The sequence below is a fragment of the Liolophura sinensis genome, chromosome 11, assembly GCF_032854445.1.
Source record: "Liolophura sinensis isolate JHLJ2023 chromosome 11, CUHK_Ljap_v2, whole genome shotgun sequence".
In the NCBI taxonomy this organism is placed as follows: Eukaryota; Metazoa; Mollusca; class Polyplacophora; order Chitonida; family Chitonidae; genus Liolophura; species Liolophura sinensis.
The window spans coordinates 8,609,918-8,629,069 of NC_088305.1; the positions used below are offsets into that span (position 1 = coordinate 8,609,918).

The 19,152-nt window shown below is 40.6% G+C and overlaps 1 protein-coding gene across 1 annotated transcript; it reads left to right on the forward strand.

Moving 5' to 3' along the window:
* The first annotated feature begins 11,094 nt into the window (after positions 1 to 11,094).
* On the forward strand, positions 11,095 to 11,610 carry LOC135477831 (uncharacterized). Its single transcript, XM_064758036.1, has one exon. The coding sequence runs from the start codon at positions 11,095 to 11,097 to the stop codon at positions 11,608 to 11,610; it is 516 nt and encodes a 171-aa protein (XP_064614106.1).
* Positions 11,611 to 19,152: the final 7,542 nt, after the last annotated feature.

Below are 19,152 nucleotides of genomic sequence, written 5' to 3' on the forward strand. Positions count from 1 at the left end.
GATTTATACCAATAAGATTTTTCTCCTTAGAAAAGATCTGTACGTGGCGTTGTTTTAACCGAAAATATTGAATTCTTTCTTTTAAAAAATTATTCTTTCTTTTATTGAAATTAAGTAGGCGGTCTTACTTTCAGTTCAAAAAGTACCATTCTGAAAAGAAGATCAGAACATGTATTGTCCCTTATAACAAGATAACAAGATACAGTGTTAAAGGAGGTAAAGAGCCTAGTTCGGCAAAAGAGGACGTGATGCTTCTGTTGCACCCTGTAACATCCGACATGATCACCGAGCGACCCATATTCTGCCTTCATTCTGCAAGATTTAAGACTGTATTGGTTAAAGTGTTTGTGCTTTTTGTCTTATGTCAATAACAATGTTTATATGGAGAAGAAATAGATTAAGTAAAATATTCCATGCATAAAGGCGTTCAACAGACAACACTTAAAAGACTGCAAATCTTAAAATACTGCTATCTACAGCTGTAACTTTTTTTACCCCACTATATTGCTGACCGCCATCGTATGATTGAAAGATTATTGAGTACGGCATAAAACACAAGTCAAAAAAATTAAGAGCTCGACAGTTATAAATGTCTTAAGGCGGTGACACGGATCAGTACTGAAACAGATACCAAACACTGGGTATGAAGACAGTTGGAAGACGTGAAACGTAATAGAATTGTGTACTGTGAACCTCAGATCCGCCTTGATCAAAACCCGTATACAGTGCACTGGGACTAAACGTACCCCTGCCTTCAGGATCCGGGTTAAACGAAACCAGATATACACACTGACGTACTTGACGTAAGTCTACACCAAGTGAAGCAGTCGGCTTAAGCCAGATTACATTCACGTATACGTAACGTAATAAAAGCCTCACAGCAAGGTCGACGATGAAATATTAAACCCAGTGGTTTTGCAGGTCGGAGTGTAAAATTTCTTGAGAAGTAACGTGAACTGATTTATGGTCATGTGGACTTGGGAGCATGCAATAGAACAACGCTTAAAATGAGTGTGACATATGTTTGTCATGTGTGTGACATGTGTGATGTATTAGGGACCTGCACAAACTTTCTTCACCTATATAAATTTACGAGTGTATCTTTGTATTTTTGGTAACCATGTGTGTACCATTGACGATGGATTTAAATGGCGTGAGAATTTGTAGAACAGCGAGCAATACATTTTGAAATCAAATTGGATTTTTGGAATTTTACGACGTAAAATATGCGTTATTCAGAAGAAATTAGTCAACTAAACGACTGTTTCATTAATAATAATAATAATAATAATAATAATAATTAGATAATGATTATTGGAATTGTAACTGTTGACATTCAGAGTGGTATATGCTTTGGTGTAATTAATTTTCCAAAATATTCCACATTTGTACATATGCTTCTGTAAACTGCTGAAGTCTTTATTTTTTGCGGATAATTCCGTGTTCAGACAATGGTCCATTGTCTTGGATGATCTCACACTATTTTGGGAAGATCGTGTTTAATTGTTCTGAGGCTTGTTTTTAATTAGTTTCTACATGTAAAACCACCTTCGCCCTGGGACTGGTCAATTGTATAGCCTTCATAGATACTGTAGAACCACCTCCACGTGGTTACTGGTCATTTGTATAGCCTACATAGATACTGTAGAACCACCTCCACGTGTGGACTGGTCATTTTATAGCCTATATAGATGCTGAAGAACCACCTCCACGTGGGGACTGGTCATTTGTATAGTTTATATGCATGTTGATACTATAAAACCACTTCCACGTGGGACTGGTTAGTTTATAACCTATTTGCATGTAGATTCTATAAAACCACTCCCATGTGGGGACTGGTCAGTTTATAGCCTATATGCATGTAGATACTGTAAAACCACTTCCACGTGGGAACTGGTCAGTTTATAGCCTATATGCATGTAGATACTATAAAACCACTTCCACGTGGGGACTGGTCATTTTATAGTCTATATGCATGTAGATACTATAAAACCACTCCCACGTGGGGACTGGTCAGTTTATAGCCTATATGCATGTAGATACTATAAAACCGCTTCCACGTGAGGACAGGTCATTCTTATTTCATATAAAAATACTATAGAATGACTTCAACGCAGGGGCTAGTGATTCTTATAGCCTATATAGGTGCTGTAGGATTACCTCCACGTGGAGACTGGTCATTCTAGCTGCTGATACAAGTACTAAAAATCCACGCTGGGGCTGGTCATTTTTATAGGCTATATACGTATTGCAGAACCACCATATCATTCTCTTAAAAGCAGAAACTGAGCCTCTTGCATGTGTGACAAAATTCATATATGATTTTTTTGCCAATTATTTTCAGTCAAGAATTGTCCAGCCTCTAGTCAAGCTGTGAATACAATAAAATATATCTAACTGTAAAGTTCTGAAAAAAAATAACGTTCCATAAAAGCGTAAATTCGTGTTGTATCTTTAAAGTCCCGAGGGATGGAACCCTGGTGTGTGATTAAATCCACTGTTTTGTTAACATATGAATACACTGTATATATGGTCTACACTTCAAAGGTCTTCACAAGCAGTTGTGTACAGGTATAGACAAATGTTTTACAGGAGACATCCTCCTAATCAGTGGCTACTAAGAAAACACTGGGATTAAGAGAGGCTATCTTAATCCCAGAAAAAAACACTACTACCTTAGTTCACAACAAGCTATACATTTTGTAAATTCCGACGTGAAGCCAAGGTTAAACTATCCAGAGTTGGATTAGAATCAGCATGATTGACAGAAATGGTCAAGGATAAAGAGCGTCCGATGGAAGCCTTTGGGTCCCTTAGCTGTGCGAGAATGTGTGCTATATATATTATATACTAGCATAGTATTACAGTAGAAATATATTTTTATATTTTAACATCCTTTTCGAAATAACGAGTTTTCGAAGCCTCCGTTGCCGAGGTGGATAGCGCGCCACGGTGACGCAAACACCCTGAAGCCTCTCACAAATGCTGTCGCTGTGATTGGATTCCTCTCCGGCCTTATGCCACGTGAGAAGGTATGCTAGCAACCCGTGGATGGTTGCTATTTCCTTCCAGCATAATGCCGGCCGGTGTTGAATAAGTGAAGTATTGAGTACGGCTTAAAACACCAATGAAAAAGTGAGTAGACAGAATAAAAGTGAATTTATTGCACATTATTATTTCACTTTATCTGATTGGTGTTTTCGCTCCACTCAAGAATATTTCACTAATGGTAGGCCCATTATGTGCTGCCTTATTATATGGCGAATTTAGCATTGTCAAAGTACACATGGAAAAGACCTCCAAAACGAAGAATATCGTGTTAAGGTAAAAGTTATGCAAACAACAATTTTTTTTAAAATCTTTTTTGAGGCATATGTTATATCTTTTAATAACCTCTCTATTTTCTACATATTTTCCGTCGATAGCTGAAAACTGTCGAAAATGAGGTCATTGATGAACTTGAACATTGATAAGAACGTGAGGTCAGCTTTGTGCACACCCACTCAATCCCACGCTCAATTTGGACTCTTTTTCCACACACACTTGTTTGATAGTAGGCCCTATGTTGGAAATACGTGTGACAATGATGAGCTGATCACTAACGATAGTTAGGTTGACCTCGGCACAACTAGCAGAAAAGCAGGAGATGTTTGTTTTTTATGATATTTACAAAATTGGAATTTATGAGAATTGATATCTTTACTATTTATGATTTCAAAGTTTTGTGGTTTTCGTAAAAATTAATGACTGCTCACCGTGAATTATGATACTGACATTAATATTTAGCCTCTGTTGAAACGCTGTCCGTAACCATATCCATTTTCGGTTGGTAGGCCAACTGCATGTAAACCGTCTCGTCCACGGGTAGGTCTATGATATATTTCCATAACATTGGAGTCCACGATTAAAATTTATATTTCCAAGATTTCATTATCTTTCAAAAATGCCCACTTGCAACTTAACTCCTGTTTTGAGGGCTAGCGTTCAGCTACAGGTTTACTACTTCCAGCATGTGTACAAATTGCGCGCGTCAAGCCTACACTACATATACGCAGTTGTGAGACCCAGGCTAGCTTCGGCGCAGTAGATTTGTACCTTGTTAAGGCATCGACTGCTGCGATCGGTTGATCCTTAGCATTCATAAAATATAAACTAAGCGTTAAATAAACCAATCACTACATAGCGCACACTATAATATAAACACTCGTTTTATATATATATAATAAATAATAATAAAAGCGGCGATTTGAGAGTATTTTGTATTGATGTTGGTGGCAACATTTTCTGCTGGTTGAAGCTGCTCCCACACTTTTAGCCACTAGAGCACGTACCAGTCCAATCTGAGCAATGTGGACGGGGTCATGCTCCCACACTTTTAGCCACTAGAGCACGTACCAGTCCAATCTGAGCAATGTGGACAAGGTCATGCTCCCATATTTTCAGAAACCAGGGAAAGTCCTTAAGTTACGAAAGGCACAAAATGTCCGGACATTTTTGACCCGCCTGTATATAGTACAGGTGTAGCTTATGTTAAACCCTGAGGGTCGGCGTCGAATAACAGAGAAAGCAATTCTAAACAAATCTTAGGGGTTGTGTATATAAAAGTACTGCAGATACTGAGGTCAGGGTTTGCACACATGTAGAGCACAATAGCACGAGGGGGATAGTCCATTGTTGATTGAGTTTGTGCATATTAAATATCGTGAATTACTGAATTTCTGACTTAGTATATAGTGTATATTAGAATCACTGTTAGACAAAATGTTAGAGTTTGTGTCTTAGCAGGTACTGTATGTATTGACCTGAGGTTTTACATGCACATAATGCACAATGACGCAAGGGGGTTGCTCCATCGCTCCAATTTTAAGTTGCTGTATTTAAGGCACACCATAGAGAAAATTTACTGGTAAAACTGACGCGGAACAACATTCTGTGTGTTTATGTTCCAGCTTGTTACATTGACAAACTGCAACCTCTAGACTTGTCCGTGAACAAACAGTTCAAAGACGAATTGAAGAGCAGTTTCCAAGGCCGGGACGCTGGGAGAGGAAACTCACGTGGACACGAAGACTTTCATTATGAAGCCCATACATAATAGGTGGTTAATGAAGGCCTGCGAGGTAATTGTCAAGCAAAGACAACTTTTTAGACTGAATTTGTGAAATCCGGGCTACATGTATTTAAGTAAATGTAAATACTAGGTACGGTGTGTTGTGATGTATTGTCTGTACATGTATTTCTTTCCTTTCTTAAATATCAGTAATTTGAAACTTCAAAAAGGGAAAGTTATTTAATTTTGCTCTTCTTTAACGCCCTTCACCTTTGTAGTGGAAATATCTTATGAGATTGCAAGATTGTATATTCGCTTTTTGTTTATTTCCAGATAATTTGGCCACTATCTGCAGTAGGAATATCCCCTAAGCATTGGTATTTGTAGTATTTTTGAAGCACCATGGATTGGCGTCTTCACACCTTGTGGGATTATCCTTAAATCGAATGTACAGATTTGACAAAAATCTATCTCCCATTCCATTTCTCGGCACCCCGCTTTGATAGCATTATACATTATGTGCATCCCACAGCTACCAATGTTCTTTTGTTAGCATAAGCTTATCATCATCTGGGGAGGGGGGGGGGGGAAGGGGGCTCCGTGGCTCAGTTGTTTAGCTCGCTCGCGCAGCGCATTGAGCCAGGAGCCTCTCACCAATGTGGTCGCTGTGAGTTCAAGTCAAGCTCATGCTTGCTTCCTCTCCGGCCGTATCCCGGAAGGTCTGCGGCAACATGCGGATGGTCGTGGGTTTTCCCTGGGCTCTGCCCGGTTTACCCCCACCATAATCCTGGCTGCCGTCGTATAAGAGAAATATTCTTGAGTACGGCGTAAAACACCAGTCTAATAAATAAATAAATAAACAAATAAATAAAATAAGTGCCATACGTCCATCTGTGCATTCGTCTGACCCACTATTTGACCTGTTTCCGAGATGACTTTACACAGTAACGAGGAAACGTGCTTTAATACATACATGTAGCTGAATCTTTGTCTGCTTGCCTGTCGTCCATAGCCCTCTGTTCTATCCTGAGCTGTATCTACAATGTAGCTTAGCATATTAACATGAACCAGTAACTTTGCTTTAATTGATATCTTACACTTTACTCAACTACTATGTTAAAATGAAACTTGTTTAAAACAGACATTGCATATTGGCAATGTGCATTGCATATTGGCAATGTGCATTGCATATTGGCAATGTGCATTGCATATTGGCAATGTGCATTGCATATTGGCAATGTGCATTGCATATCTACAATGTAGCTTAGCATATTAACATGAACCATTAACTTTGCTTTAATTGATATCTTACACTTTACTCAACTAAGCTGCATCTTCAAGATGTCTTTGCTTTGTGGCAGCGGATTGTAGCCTAGAGGTAAAGACGTACACGAGGTTCAAATCCAGCCTTGGTCTGCAGTTAAGCATAACTGAAGCAAATTTGAGACCCTTTTGTGAACCCCTAACTCTTCTTGTTGCATTTGAAAGTCCACAACCTGTGAGAGGAAAAATGACCCAAAGTCCATAGCCCATAAATAAAACATATTTATTGACCACAGAACAAAACGCTTTTTTTGTTCGCTGCTCAAAGGAAAATGAGTACCCAATACATCCTTTGACCACTTGAGACATGTTTCAAGTCCATGGCTACACTTAATGAAAGGTCACTCTCCACAATTCAGCTGAAACCCTCTAGTGGAATAATAATCATGGAGTAAAACAGACATTGCATAATGGCTTTTCATTAGTTTTTGTGATTTATACTTGGTGAAACTCTGATAATTCATGGTGGCCTTATACGAATACATTTTGGTCCAACAAACTGTTTTAACAAAACACACATTGATAAACATCAAGTTACACTTTAAACATTCGCCTGAAGTAAAGACAATAGATAACTTATCATAAGTGTTTTGAAGGATTAAAATTATAGTGATCACAGCTTGTGACTAAATCATTAATTGTGCTGAAATGTAGTCACAAATGGTCACCATGGAGGCTAAGAGCTCTCATTTTAGGCTGAACCTGTGCATGCAAATACTTGAAGTTTTGTTCACTCATTTGAGTGTTGATTGCCAGGTATGGTACAGCAAAGGTCATGAACAACAGATGAATAAATATCATCTTCAGCTACAACTCCATGTGTTCAGACTGGATGTTTGTTCAAATGATTTGTCGGATTTCTGCTATAGATTTCTGAATTCAAGAGTATGAACTGTAGTTATGCACCATCATTATACTTTGCTTCACTGGTTAAATTTTTGTGATTTATTTACCATAAATCACATAAATTACCATTAAGTTCTTGGTTTGATTTATCCTAAACTGTCAGCCAGTTTAAATTGATGTTGTAGCTTTTTGTTCAATTTGTTTTTGTAGTCAATTTGTTTGATTTTTTTCTAATATTTTTTCTAGTATATAACAAAAATAGACAGCTCTGTACATAAGTGAATGGTTGTCATAGCATTGGAGATTGGTTCAATCGATATATGGCTATGACTAGTGTTTCGGGTATGTTTGGCATGAAATGCTCGAGTCTTCCCTCATTAGGAGTCACAGACATAGCATATGCTTTCATCTGGATTATTGCATCTATTGTAGCCGATCAGGAAGAAGGGGAAATATTTCATTAGAACCTTTATTTCCTTCGATCAGACACAAGTATTTGTTAAGGATGTTTCTAATATTCCTTTCTCGATTGTGATACGTCGCTATAAATCGTATTTGTTTGTTGGACACGACTTTAGTAGTCTTGTTTTTCCTGAGGCGTCTCATAGGACAGTCCTCAAAGTTCACTTGTTGAAAATGGAATCAACCTCAGGTTTCGAGTATTCTCTGATGAGCAATTTAGATTTGAAGAGTGCCGATTTCTTAAAGAAGTCCGGCGCATTGTTGCAGTTACGACAGTACCTGGTGATTTGTCCGCTGATAAAAGATTTAAAGCAGGACGGGTGGTGTGCCGACCCCGTGTGTAGATATTGGTACATTTCGGTGGCCTTTGAGTAGCATTTCAGGTCAAGGATCGAATCCCGCTTGAATCTCTCTCCCTTAAAGATAGTAGTTTCCAAATGTTCATTTCCGAATTTCAAATCTCATAAATAAATTTAAGGAGTGAGTGTTCTTGGTTCGTAAGCTCAAAGAGACGATTAGCCACAAATCTGTTGGACTTCAAGATAATAAGTCCATCATCTCTAAATCGTTTGTGAATGATTATGCTATTGCGATGGGGAAATTTGTTCAGGATCTCATTGATGTGTCTGAAAATGGTAATGTCACAAAGTTCAGGGGAGGGAACTGCACTCTGGGGGGCACCCACTATCTGCTTGTAATGTTTGTCGTTAAAGTTAAACTCATTAGAATTTAGAATAAGTTCAGCAAGTTTTCAAAAGTGACTGTTCAATCAGAGGGACGATTGATATCGTATTCGATGTCATGGTAAAGGGACATGTCGGCCTCAAGCGCACTCTATATTTCTGAAAAACTGAGATTGGTGTAAAGCGACGTTATATCATACGCAATTCGGAGCGCGTTATCTGGGACATGCAGTCCTTCAGTTAGATTGATAAGATGACTCATAACCGATAGGTATGTGTCCTGTTTCCAACGATAGATAGGAGAAAATAGTCAAGAAAACGCCCAAGTTTTTCTCTTGGTGTGCCACACTGGGAAACTAAGAATGCACCGGGCTAGTAGGGTACAGTTCATGAAGCACCTCTTTGATTTTGTGGATTTTGGGTAGGAAGTATAGTGTTGGCCTGCGACGGGAAATATCAGATAGATATTCATGACACATATCTTGTGTTGAATAGTTCACATGCAACCCAATTTAATTTGGTTCTTTTGATATTGAGGTCAATCGTTCCGATTTCCTGGTACTGAATACCATCACAGAGCGATCTATTTGCCTCCTTAATGTAAGTAGAGACATTGTGCCTTACACTGCTGTTGTTCTTATCAGCTTTTGTAATGATAATTACACGGTAGAGGGTGTGTAATTTATTAAGAGACTTCTTTTCTGCCTCCGAAATTTTGTTCATGCCAGTGAGATTACGGCCTACATTGGATATGAGTAGTTTGGTTCCATAGAGATGATTCTCCACAGAGTCATTTAACAGAAACTGGACAATTTGATATTTGCGTCCAAATGAAGTGTCCCTTTGTTCATATCTCTCAGCAGTATAGAAGGGGCTGAACGTTGGGGAGAAACAGGAGCGAGGCGGATGCGTGCTGAATTTCGTTGACGTCCGCGCTGCGCAACCCATGAGCGAGGAGCACGACAGACCTATGTGCGAATGGACCCGTGGGTGACAACGCGGTCTTGGCGCCTGAATTTCGTTGACGTCCGCGCCGTGCAACCCATGAGCGGGGCGTGTGACCGACCAATGAGCGACAGGGAGCGAAAACGTCGGCTTGCAAAGTTGGGTTGAGCAGCACCTTCAGCTCCATTACGCGCCAAAAATGACCAATGGGTGTGCTCCATGCGCACCAAAACTGACCAGTGGGTGAGCTCCATTCGCGCCAAAACTTACCAATGGGTGACCGCGTAGTTCTGTCCTCTACCTCGATGGTAGTGGGGTGAGATTACTTGCCGAACGTGCGACAGGCGGTTTGCCCGGCAGGACAACTGGCTGAGGCATGCGAGAACGTACCGCGCGGAGGTAGAGTGGTTCACATGCCCTACCTGCGCCCGGACGTTTCCCCGACGAACATATTTGGTCCGGCACCAGCATGTGCATGGGAAGAAGAAAAAGCGTGTGGGAAGCTGTTTAACCGGTTATGGGATTGGCGAGTGCATCGACGTGCTGAACACGGCAGGGTAAGTCACACACATAGACACGCACTTGTATCGTATAGCTATAATATCGTATAGTATAGTATGGTATAGTATAACTATAGTAGAGTATAACTCTAATATTGTATAGCTATAATATAGTAAAACTACAGTAATAGTACGGTCGCACAGCACGGTGACTGGGCGTGTGATGACGCCACACCCCGCGTACAGTGTCAGCAAGCATGGTGAACACGGCAGGGTAAGTCACACACTGTGTTAAAAGCCGAACGGTTTTGGCACCTTGTCACACACCGCAGCCCTTTGTGCAAGTCACACATGGCATTAAACAATCGTCTTATTTATGTTCTTCTCTAGACCTGAAGGTCGTCGACTAAAACTGATATATTTATTAAACGATGCAGTATAAACACCTGCCGTAATTCGTACTATGACTGGTCCAGTTTTCGATACTTGAGTCGGCTTTGCTGAAGTCAGAGCTGGAGGCGGTGCTGACTGAGTTGCTGTGCAAGGCTTACGACGTGGGTCTCCACCCCCACATCCTACAACTTTGTGTTGGTTATTTCTCACCTGCACCGCATATGGAATTTATTTACTTATTTTTGTATATATTTATTTTTTTAGTTATGCATCATTTACGGTGAGTGAATTTTGATTGATGGCTACAGGGCTCTGTCGGTGACGGCACTAGAATGACATTGTCTTTTTTGTTTCTTTTCTAACCTGAATAAGGTGCGCACCACGCCCAGTTGGAAAGAATAGGCGGATGCCGTCACCGACCTTCAAGGCTACAAGGTTGTACTCCGTAGTATGTTTGCGGATGGTATTGTCAATCAGGGACGTCTGCAGGTCGTGCCAACTTACACTGAAGATGCCTGCCGATATGTCAAGGATCGCCGGCCCATTCAGCAGTATTGCTTAGAGATTGTTCACCAAACGTCAATGTACGAGTTACCAACCATGTTGAGTCACTACTCTATAGATGCTCCGTGTTAAATGCATGTACAGTGGTGTAAAAAAGAAAAAGAAAATACAAACAGTTGATTTTTATGTTCACGATACACTGGCGTGTTTTCTTATATATCTATCTGGAATAGGTTCACTCACTATAAACGGAGTGTAGGCAAGGCAAAGAGTTTCTGAACAGAGCGTTCCAGACATTTTCAAAGGACAACATTGTGTTTTTCTTTCACACGTTTAACGAAACCAAAGCGCCCGTGGAAGAACGGTATAACCATACTTGAAAGGACGCATGTATTCACCGCTCACAACACTCGGCGGTACCTGGACGCCTTACCGACACTGGTTCGCGGTTACAATCGAGCATAATCACCGGAGTATACGGCGGGCCCCCATCGAAGTCACCACCCAGAACCAGAAAGAAGTGCGTCAAGCCTTGTACGGTCCACCCACGTCCAAACGATCGGTGTACCGTTATCGCCCCGGCGATCTCGTAACTATAAGTAAAGTGAAAGGGAAATTGGAAAAATCGTACCTCCCTAACTGGAGCACGGAAATGTTCCGCATCGTCCGCACCCACCCTCACCAGCCTGTTGTGTACACGCTGGAGGATTTGAACGGGGAACGGTTGTTCGGGACGTTTAACGAGACCGAACTGCAACCGGTGACGGCCGCGGCAGACAAGTTTTATCAGGTGAAGAAGATCTTAAAAACGGAACGTTGCCGAGGAAAACTGTACTATTGGTTGAAGTGGGTCGTTCATCCACCCAGCTTTAATTCTTGGGCCACGGACATTAAACGTATTTAACCCCAAGGATGACGGGGGCGACTGTCACTCCCCATCGACCTACCTCAAGGGATGCATCAATGGTCACAAGGCTTGCGCGAGAATAAAGGCACCGTGGCAGCCGTGCTCGGAGTTCTCTTGTACATCGGAGTTTTAGCGTGTGGATTTGCCGCGGAACTCAGCATGCAGCTCCTCCAAGACCAGTCGACCACTCAATATCTACAAGGGCAATTGAACAAGACGTTTCTCCGTTGGTCCGGGAAGCTTTTGTCCCGCCGCTGCCGTCGCCGCCGCCGCCGTCACCACCCGGTTGACAGCACTGTCCCGGGCGAGGACCTGACCTCCAATTTGCTACCCCCGCTGTGCACTGCGATGGACGAGTTCAGCCGAGTAAAAGTTGTCCATTTGGAGGAGCTGGTACACTTGAATGTTCACGTTGAATAGGCTCTCCACCGTGTCCAGTGCACTGAGAGGTACACTGCGGAAATGCCTGGGCTCCACCTCTGCCGCCTCCAGACAAATTCAGTGGTGATGTCAAGCCTGATCTATGATCCATTTCGTGTTGGGACGTTGTTGCTGCGCCCAGGTGAGTGGATCTTTGCTGGGGAGATGGGCGAGGAATTCACGCAGGTCAGCCCGACTGGCCACGTGGTACGGAGCGTCGAGTAGCCGGGAATTATTGGTACTGGGGCAAAAGTAACGCACCTGTCCCGTCTCCTTGTGGAGAAGGATGTACCCAAAGCTGTAGTTGACGATGAACGCAATGGGCTGGTCATCATAAATACCGTTCAGATAATCCGGGATGGCTCCGAGGTCGCTGAGCCTGTAGTTGTAGAGGTTCTGCACCGGCCTGCCGCGATGAAAATGCTGGCGGATGGAACGCCAATGCTGCCGACACAGTTGCCGTAGATCACTCTCACTCTCATTGCTAGGCAGGAGATAGTCAAGAGGTTGATTTAGGTCGGGTTGGAAGTGGCTCGCTGGGATCTTCCACTTTTTCTTGTCCGACTCATCAGTCTCTAGACTTGCTGCACTCGATGAGCTGGCTTCGTTTGTGGGGAAAGCGCGTCTCTGTAACACAGAAGCGTGTAGAGTATAACTATAATATAGTAGAGTATCGTATAGTATAACTATAGCATAGTATATTATAGTATAGTATAGTATAGTATAACTACAGTATAGTATAGAACAGTACAGTATAGTATAGTATAATATAGTATAGTATAGCATAGTACAGTATAAAAATAGTATAATATAACTATAGTATAGTATATTTATAGTTGAGTGTAACTATAGTATCGTATCGCATAGTATAGTATAGTATAACTATAGTAGAATATAATCACATTCGACACAGCGCCATCTGTGATGTTCAACAATTATTTTTTTTATTCAGTTTTACATAAAAGGCACCAGCTCTAGAGAATATGGCCACAGAAACGTTTAAGTGTCGAACATGACGCTTATATTTAGGTAACATATAGTTAAAAAAAATAAGCTTATGACTTGGAAGCATACGTTTATGTAACACTCGCTGTTCCACTTCGAAAGCAGTTCACCAGTAAATCTAAAGTATCGAAAATTGGATCATGCCAGTTTTAGTCGACCGCTTTCTTTATGTCTAACGTTATGTTGTACAGCGTTATGAGTTCTGCAAAAACACCTGGACTATCTGGAAAGCTGAAAATTTACACAAATCCAACGAATACACCATCGCTGACATCGATTTGACAACAGGCATTTCCATATCTAATATTTTGCGGGACGAATTTCTTCACCCACCCTGTTTGCTCCTCCCCAATGCGACACGTTCTACCCCGTGTATACTACTTCTCTCTTAGCATTATGTAAGTGAAACTTTGTTATCATGTGTTTTTAAAAGTCTTAAAATCCGACATAAGATTTGGAGGACCAATATATGGGGATGGGACAAAGTTGAGTTCTTTAGATGGGAAAAGAATATCATCCTTCTTAAAAGATATACGAGAGAGGTTTCTGATAAACTGCTTAGCTGTATCCAGCGCTTTCGCTTCTATTTTTCAGGTTCTCTGTAGTGATACGTTCCACACATTTTACCTTACGACGTTTAGCCTTCGCCTTATAAGAGAATCACTTCGTGCTGAGCACGCGCGCTTCTGTCACGTGGGTTAACCCGAACTTGTGCGCTTCGAATGGGGGGTATGCTTATCATGAGATAGGCAATAGACAGTACTAAGCTTAGCAAGCGTCATGGGGCGTCTTGAGTATATCAAACCGGATTTACATTCGAACAGCTTTCTGCATACCCAAACGAACCTGATGCCAAACTGTCAGATTTTTTGTCTGGTTCAGACTTAAGCAAAAGAGTTACAAGTTAACGAAATTAACGAAACTAATACTGTTGCTGCATCTCTAGCTACACAGAGCATTAAGGGCTCCTCTCTCCGGCCGTACGTGGGAAGGTCTGTCACAACCTGCGGATGGTCGTGGGTTTCCCCCGGGCTCTGCCCGGTTTCCACCCACCAAAATGCTGGCCGCCGTTGTATAAGTGTAATATTCTTGAGTACAGCGTAAAAACACCAATCAAATAAATAAATAAATAAATAAATTAAGAGGTCCTCTGAATGCTAACAAGGGCGAGGATTTTTTAAATCGTTAGTCCCAGAACTAGGACTACAGGGGTCCAGGCGACAAATCTCTGCAGGAAAATGAAAGACCTGTGACACTTAAACTGTCAGAAAGGACGGAAGTTTTTCCAGAGATATCCGAAATAAATAAACACAAGGTATGTCTGTCTGACCATGCTTGGCAGCATTATATAACTAATACCAGTACGTCTCTGCAAGTGAAAATGAGTAAATTTAAAGCTGGAAAACTAAGAGATTGTGTCGAATTTTGGAAAAGCTTAACCTCTGATAAACACATTTTGTAGTGTGTGAGTATGAGATGGAGTTTAATATTATTCTTTCATAGAATCCAACTCCTTATAAGTTTTCTAAAGAGAAATACAAACATATTGACGATGAAATTCAAAACTTTATTAAAAAGGGAGTCGTTGAAGAAACTTATACTGAAGATGGTGAATGTGTATCAAATATATTCACTCGTCCAAAACCGCACAATGCTCTTAGAATCATTCCAGGTTTGAAGTCATTAAATGATTATATCCCATAACGTCATTTCAAGATGGACACACCTCGGACAGCGTTAAATTTAATGTGCTCAAATTGTTTTATGTCCATAAACTGGAGATCTCTACTATACTGTACCTATTAGAACTGCAGACAGGAAATATCTTAAATATATTTGGGATAAAAAATTATTCCAGTGTACTTGGCATAACTTCTGCCCCAAGGGTTTTCCCCAGACTCACCAAAGTTATTTTCCCCCAATTGGGAAAACGAGGTCGCCTGGTCACTAATTTTATAGACGACTGTTTCATATCTGGTGAAACCAAACAAGTTTGTGGAGACAATGTTTTCGATACAACAGAGCTACGTGCCATGTCAGCCTTCACCGTACATCCTGAGAAATCGATTTTAAACCCTACACTCTCGCTAGTGTAAATCGACTTTATGTTGAACTCCACTGATATGACAGTGAAACTTACTACACAAAAGGCATATGATTTACAAGTATTTTGCCAAGATGTTTGACTACGGATAAAGTGACTATCAGGAAGTTCACTGATCTAATTGGCAAAATTAAAGCTGCCTTACAGGTGTACAGTATGGCAGGCCGTATTAAATCTTCATATTTTCGATGCAACATGTAAAAAAACTTTTTTCTTTCCAGATGTTGATCTTTTTGCATCTCTCATTAAAACCTGACCCAAGAGCAAGATTTGTGAACGCATTGACTACATGCTGAGAAGGGAGATTGTTCTATGACTTTCCACCATTTAATTCACTGAGTAGAGTGCTATGGAAAGTAGAACCTGAAAGCGACTGTGGTATTTTTATAGTACCATTGTGGTTAACACAATATTGCTATTCGAAATTGATTAATCCATGGTACTTTGATTTTGCCCAGAGCAGATTTGCTGAGCCATCCTTTCAAATCCCCAGATCAACACCTTCCCAAGATGAGGTTTCTCGCAGTACTCATATGTGGAGACAATTCACGGAGCACGGGATTCCTGAACCAGCTCTCTCTTTTTTGACTTTCATTAATAACAAGGCGGTTGACACATTGCCACTTGTCATCAGATTTCTTAAAGGTGTGTTTAATTTAAGACCTACCTTACCTAGCAATGCTGTAACTTGGGGTATGAACATTGTGCTTCAATACATTAAATCCTTTCGTTAAGGGAAGATTTCGTTAAAAAGGTTGATTTTAAAACTTTATTTCTATTTTATCTGGCCAGAAGGCTCAGTCCTTAAATTTACTGGACTGTGAAAACATTTCATGTTCTGATTCTTCTGTAAGACTCAGGTTCGGTTATTTATTTAAACAGTCGCTGCCCTGGGTATCATTAAAGGGAGAAAAAGCATTTGCGCCAAACAGACAATTGTGTGTTGTGACTGTTTTACGGGAGTATGTTCGCCAAACAAAACCCCTGAGAGGCACTGAGACAACTGTGTTTATAAGTTACCTAAGTTGAAGTTTGATTGTAATTCCCCTTTTCTATATTGCCATTTTACAATCTGTGTATGAACACAAATCTTCTATTTGAAAAATGACTTCTCGAATTGTGTGCGCATTTTACGCAATCTCTAAGGTTTCGTCAGCTGTAAGGCAGAATTAAAATCAAACTTCATCGAAGGTAAATCCCGTTTAATTTATTAATAAAACACGGACTATGAGGTGAAAAATCTCAGCAGGCCAAGGAATTCTCATTATAGTAATTTATCTGATTATCTCAAGAATATTTCACTTATATGACGGCGGCAAGCATTATGGTAGGAGGATACCTGGCAGAACACGGGAGAAACCCACGATCATCCGCAGGCTGCAAACCAACCTTCCCAGCCTGAGGGGAAGCTAGCATGAGCTAACCTCGAACTCACAGCAACCACATTCGTGAGAGGCACTTGGGTTATTTAATGTAACAAACCTGTCCATTAAATGAGAAGTAAATACAAAAATGATGTGAAAATCAGATGATAGGGCGTGAAATCTTATTTGCAAATTTGATCTTTAACATTTTTTTCGGTTTTTTGCTCACAGAAGAAAAGGGTATTTTAAAATATTTTTGTTTGATGGGTATTTGAGACCACAGTTTGGTATAAATCGTCACTGCATAATAATGTTCTAAATAAGAATGTGACGTATGTCTTAGAAATTTATTTGAATGTAAATTTCGTTTTTCTATCCGAACACATGGATTCAATCTGAATTATGATAACCTGTGCTAGATTTACACTTATAGTGTTATTTCTCAAAGGCAATATATACAGAGAGAAGAAGTGCCTTTCTCTTTAAAGAAAAATCGAAAGAAGTATTGAAGGCCACATTTGCAACAATCTTTGCTCACTCTTTTCATTTGAACTTTATGAAACTTTTATGCTTTCTCCACAGTTATGTTTAAGATTTAGTGAACATCTTCTGATATGTTTTCTTATTCAAGCGAATAACTTGCTAAACATTCAGACAGAAATTTTTTTGTAGCACATTTGGTGGTGGTAGCAGTGGTGTAAAACGAACGTAGAGAGCGTCTCGTGTGGTGTAAGGAATATTATCCCATTAACAAAAAGCGTGACACGATCATATTCTAGTAAACGTCTTTTCTTAGACGAATATTAAAATAAAATCATATTCCAGTCATCACGTTATTAAAATAAAAATTACTATCACCGCACTTCGGAAAACGTCTTTTTGAGGTCAAAATGGCAAAGAACGTGCCGGCCTATTAATAAAGACCGCAATAAGAAGAAAAAAAAAACATCCTACTACCATAACGTACTTGTCTTGTGTAACAAATGAAGAGAAACAAATCCCGAGCTACCTTCTGTCCATTTTGGCCAGTGAGCAGAATAACAATATTAGGTTTAACCATGCCTGCGATTCACGTGTTAATGATACCTACAAAAATATCTAACATATAAACTTATGATGAGAAACCACACCTAGTAACTTTTGGAATAAGTTTTTTGGAGGGTCATGTTATTTCATCGAGATAATAAAAATACTTCAAACAGATACTAGTACTTCAGGCCAAGTCCAGCTCATGCTGGCTTCCTCTCCGGTCGTATGTAGGAGGGTCTGGCAGCAACCTGCGGATGGTCGTGGGTTTCTCCCGGGCTGTACCCGGTTTCCTCCCACCATAATTCTGGCCGCCGTCGTATAAGTGAAATATTCTTGAGTACGGCGTAAAACACCAATCAAATAAATAAATAAATAGTACTTCAGGCGTCTGTCATTACACTGTCAACAGCATAGAGCGTTCAAGCTTCCGAAGTTGAACGCAGCTCCGTCCACATTCACATTGCATGTATTCCCCCTCGGAGTTCTTACGTAGAAGGCCCAAGTGCCAGAAATGTCCGGAAAACTACACACCGTGTACTGACAGTTCTCGCCGGGTACTGTGAAACCACAGATTAAGGTGAAAGTCAAAGGGGAGGTGACGGGCGTGCAACCAACAGGCTAAAATGAAAAGAAACAAAATGGAAACTTATACTAAATATATAAGTTGTCATCTAATGATACTTGCATAGATCAAGTATCCAAAATCGCATAGTATGCATTCTGAGACTACTGAGAGCCAAACACAAAAGTAGGGACCACATTCAAATGCCACACAATTACCAACAACGTTTCCCCAGTACAGTGTACGTTAAAAAGAAGAGGGAGGATGCCAGTAAGTACCGTTAATAACCAAGGTGGAGGAAGAGGTGAAACAAATGGGCCAGCTGTGAAGGCGCCAATTGATGAGGGAGACCAGCCGCAGTTTTCGTATACAACTTGACGTGTAGTACCAATTAATGCAGTGGCAACAATCTTCAAAGTAGCAGCATCCGCCAATGACACCAAGGCCCCGAAAACAATGGTCACGTATACAAGAGTCTTCATGGTAACGAACGGTGTGATTCGCATCGTGAACAATATACCTACAAAACAACACAGAAAACAGCGTGTAGAATGCACGGATACAGGCAACTTTATATATATTAACGGCGCAAAGGATATGATACAACGGTCTGTGAAGGCTGTAAACTAAAACACGTATTAGAAACAATTCTTTCATGGATGATTTTAAATACACATGCGCAGTTAATTGACGTGGCATGTAAGGTGCCGTGAATGATATCTCCAAAAGTCGTAATCGAATTAAACAATACAACGGACGAACATTTCAAGGTGACATCTAACACCTTTAAATTTACAGGACATTGACACCTGGACGAACATTTCACGGTGATATTTAATACCTGTAAATTCACAGGACATGGACACCTTGACAAACATTTCAAGATGATATCTAACACCCGTAAATTTACAGGACATTGACACCTGGACGAACCTTTCGCGGTGACATCTAACACCTGTAGATTTACAGGACATGGACACCTGGACGAACATTTCACGTTGATATTTAACACCTGTAAATTCACAGGACATGGACACCTTGACAAACATTTCAAG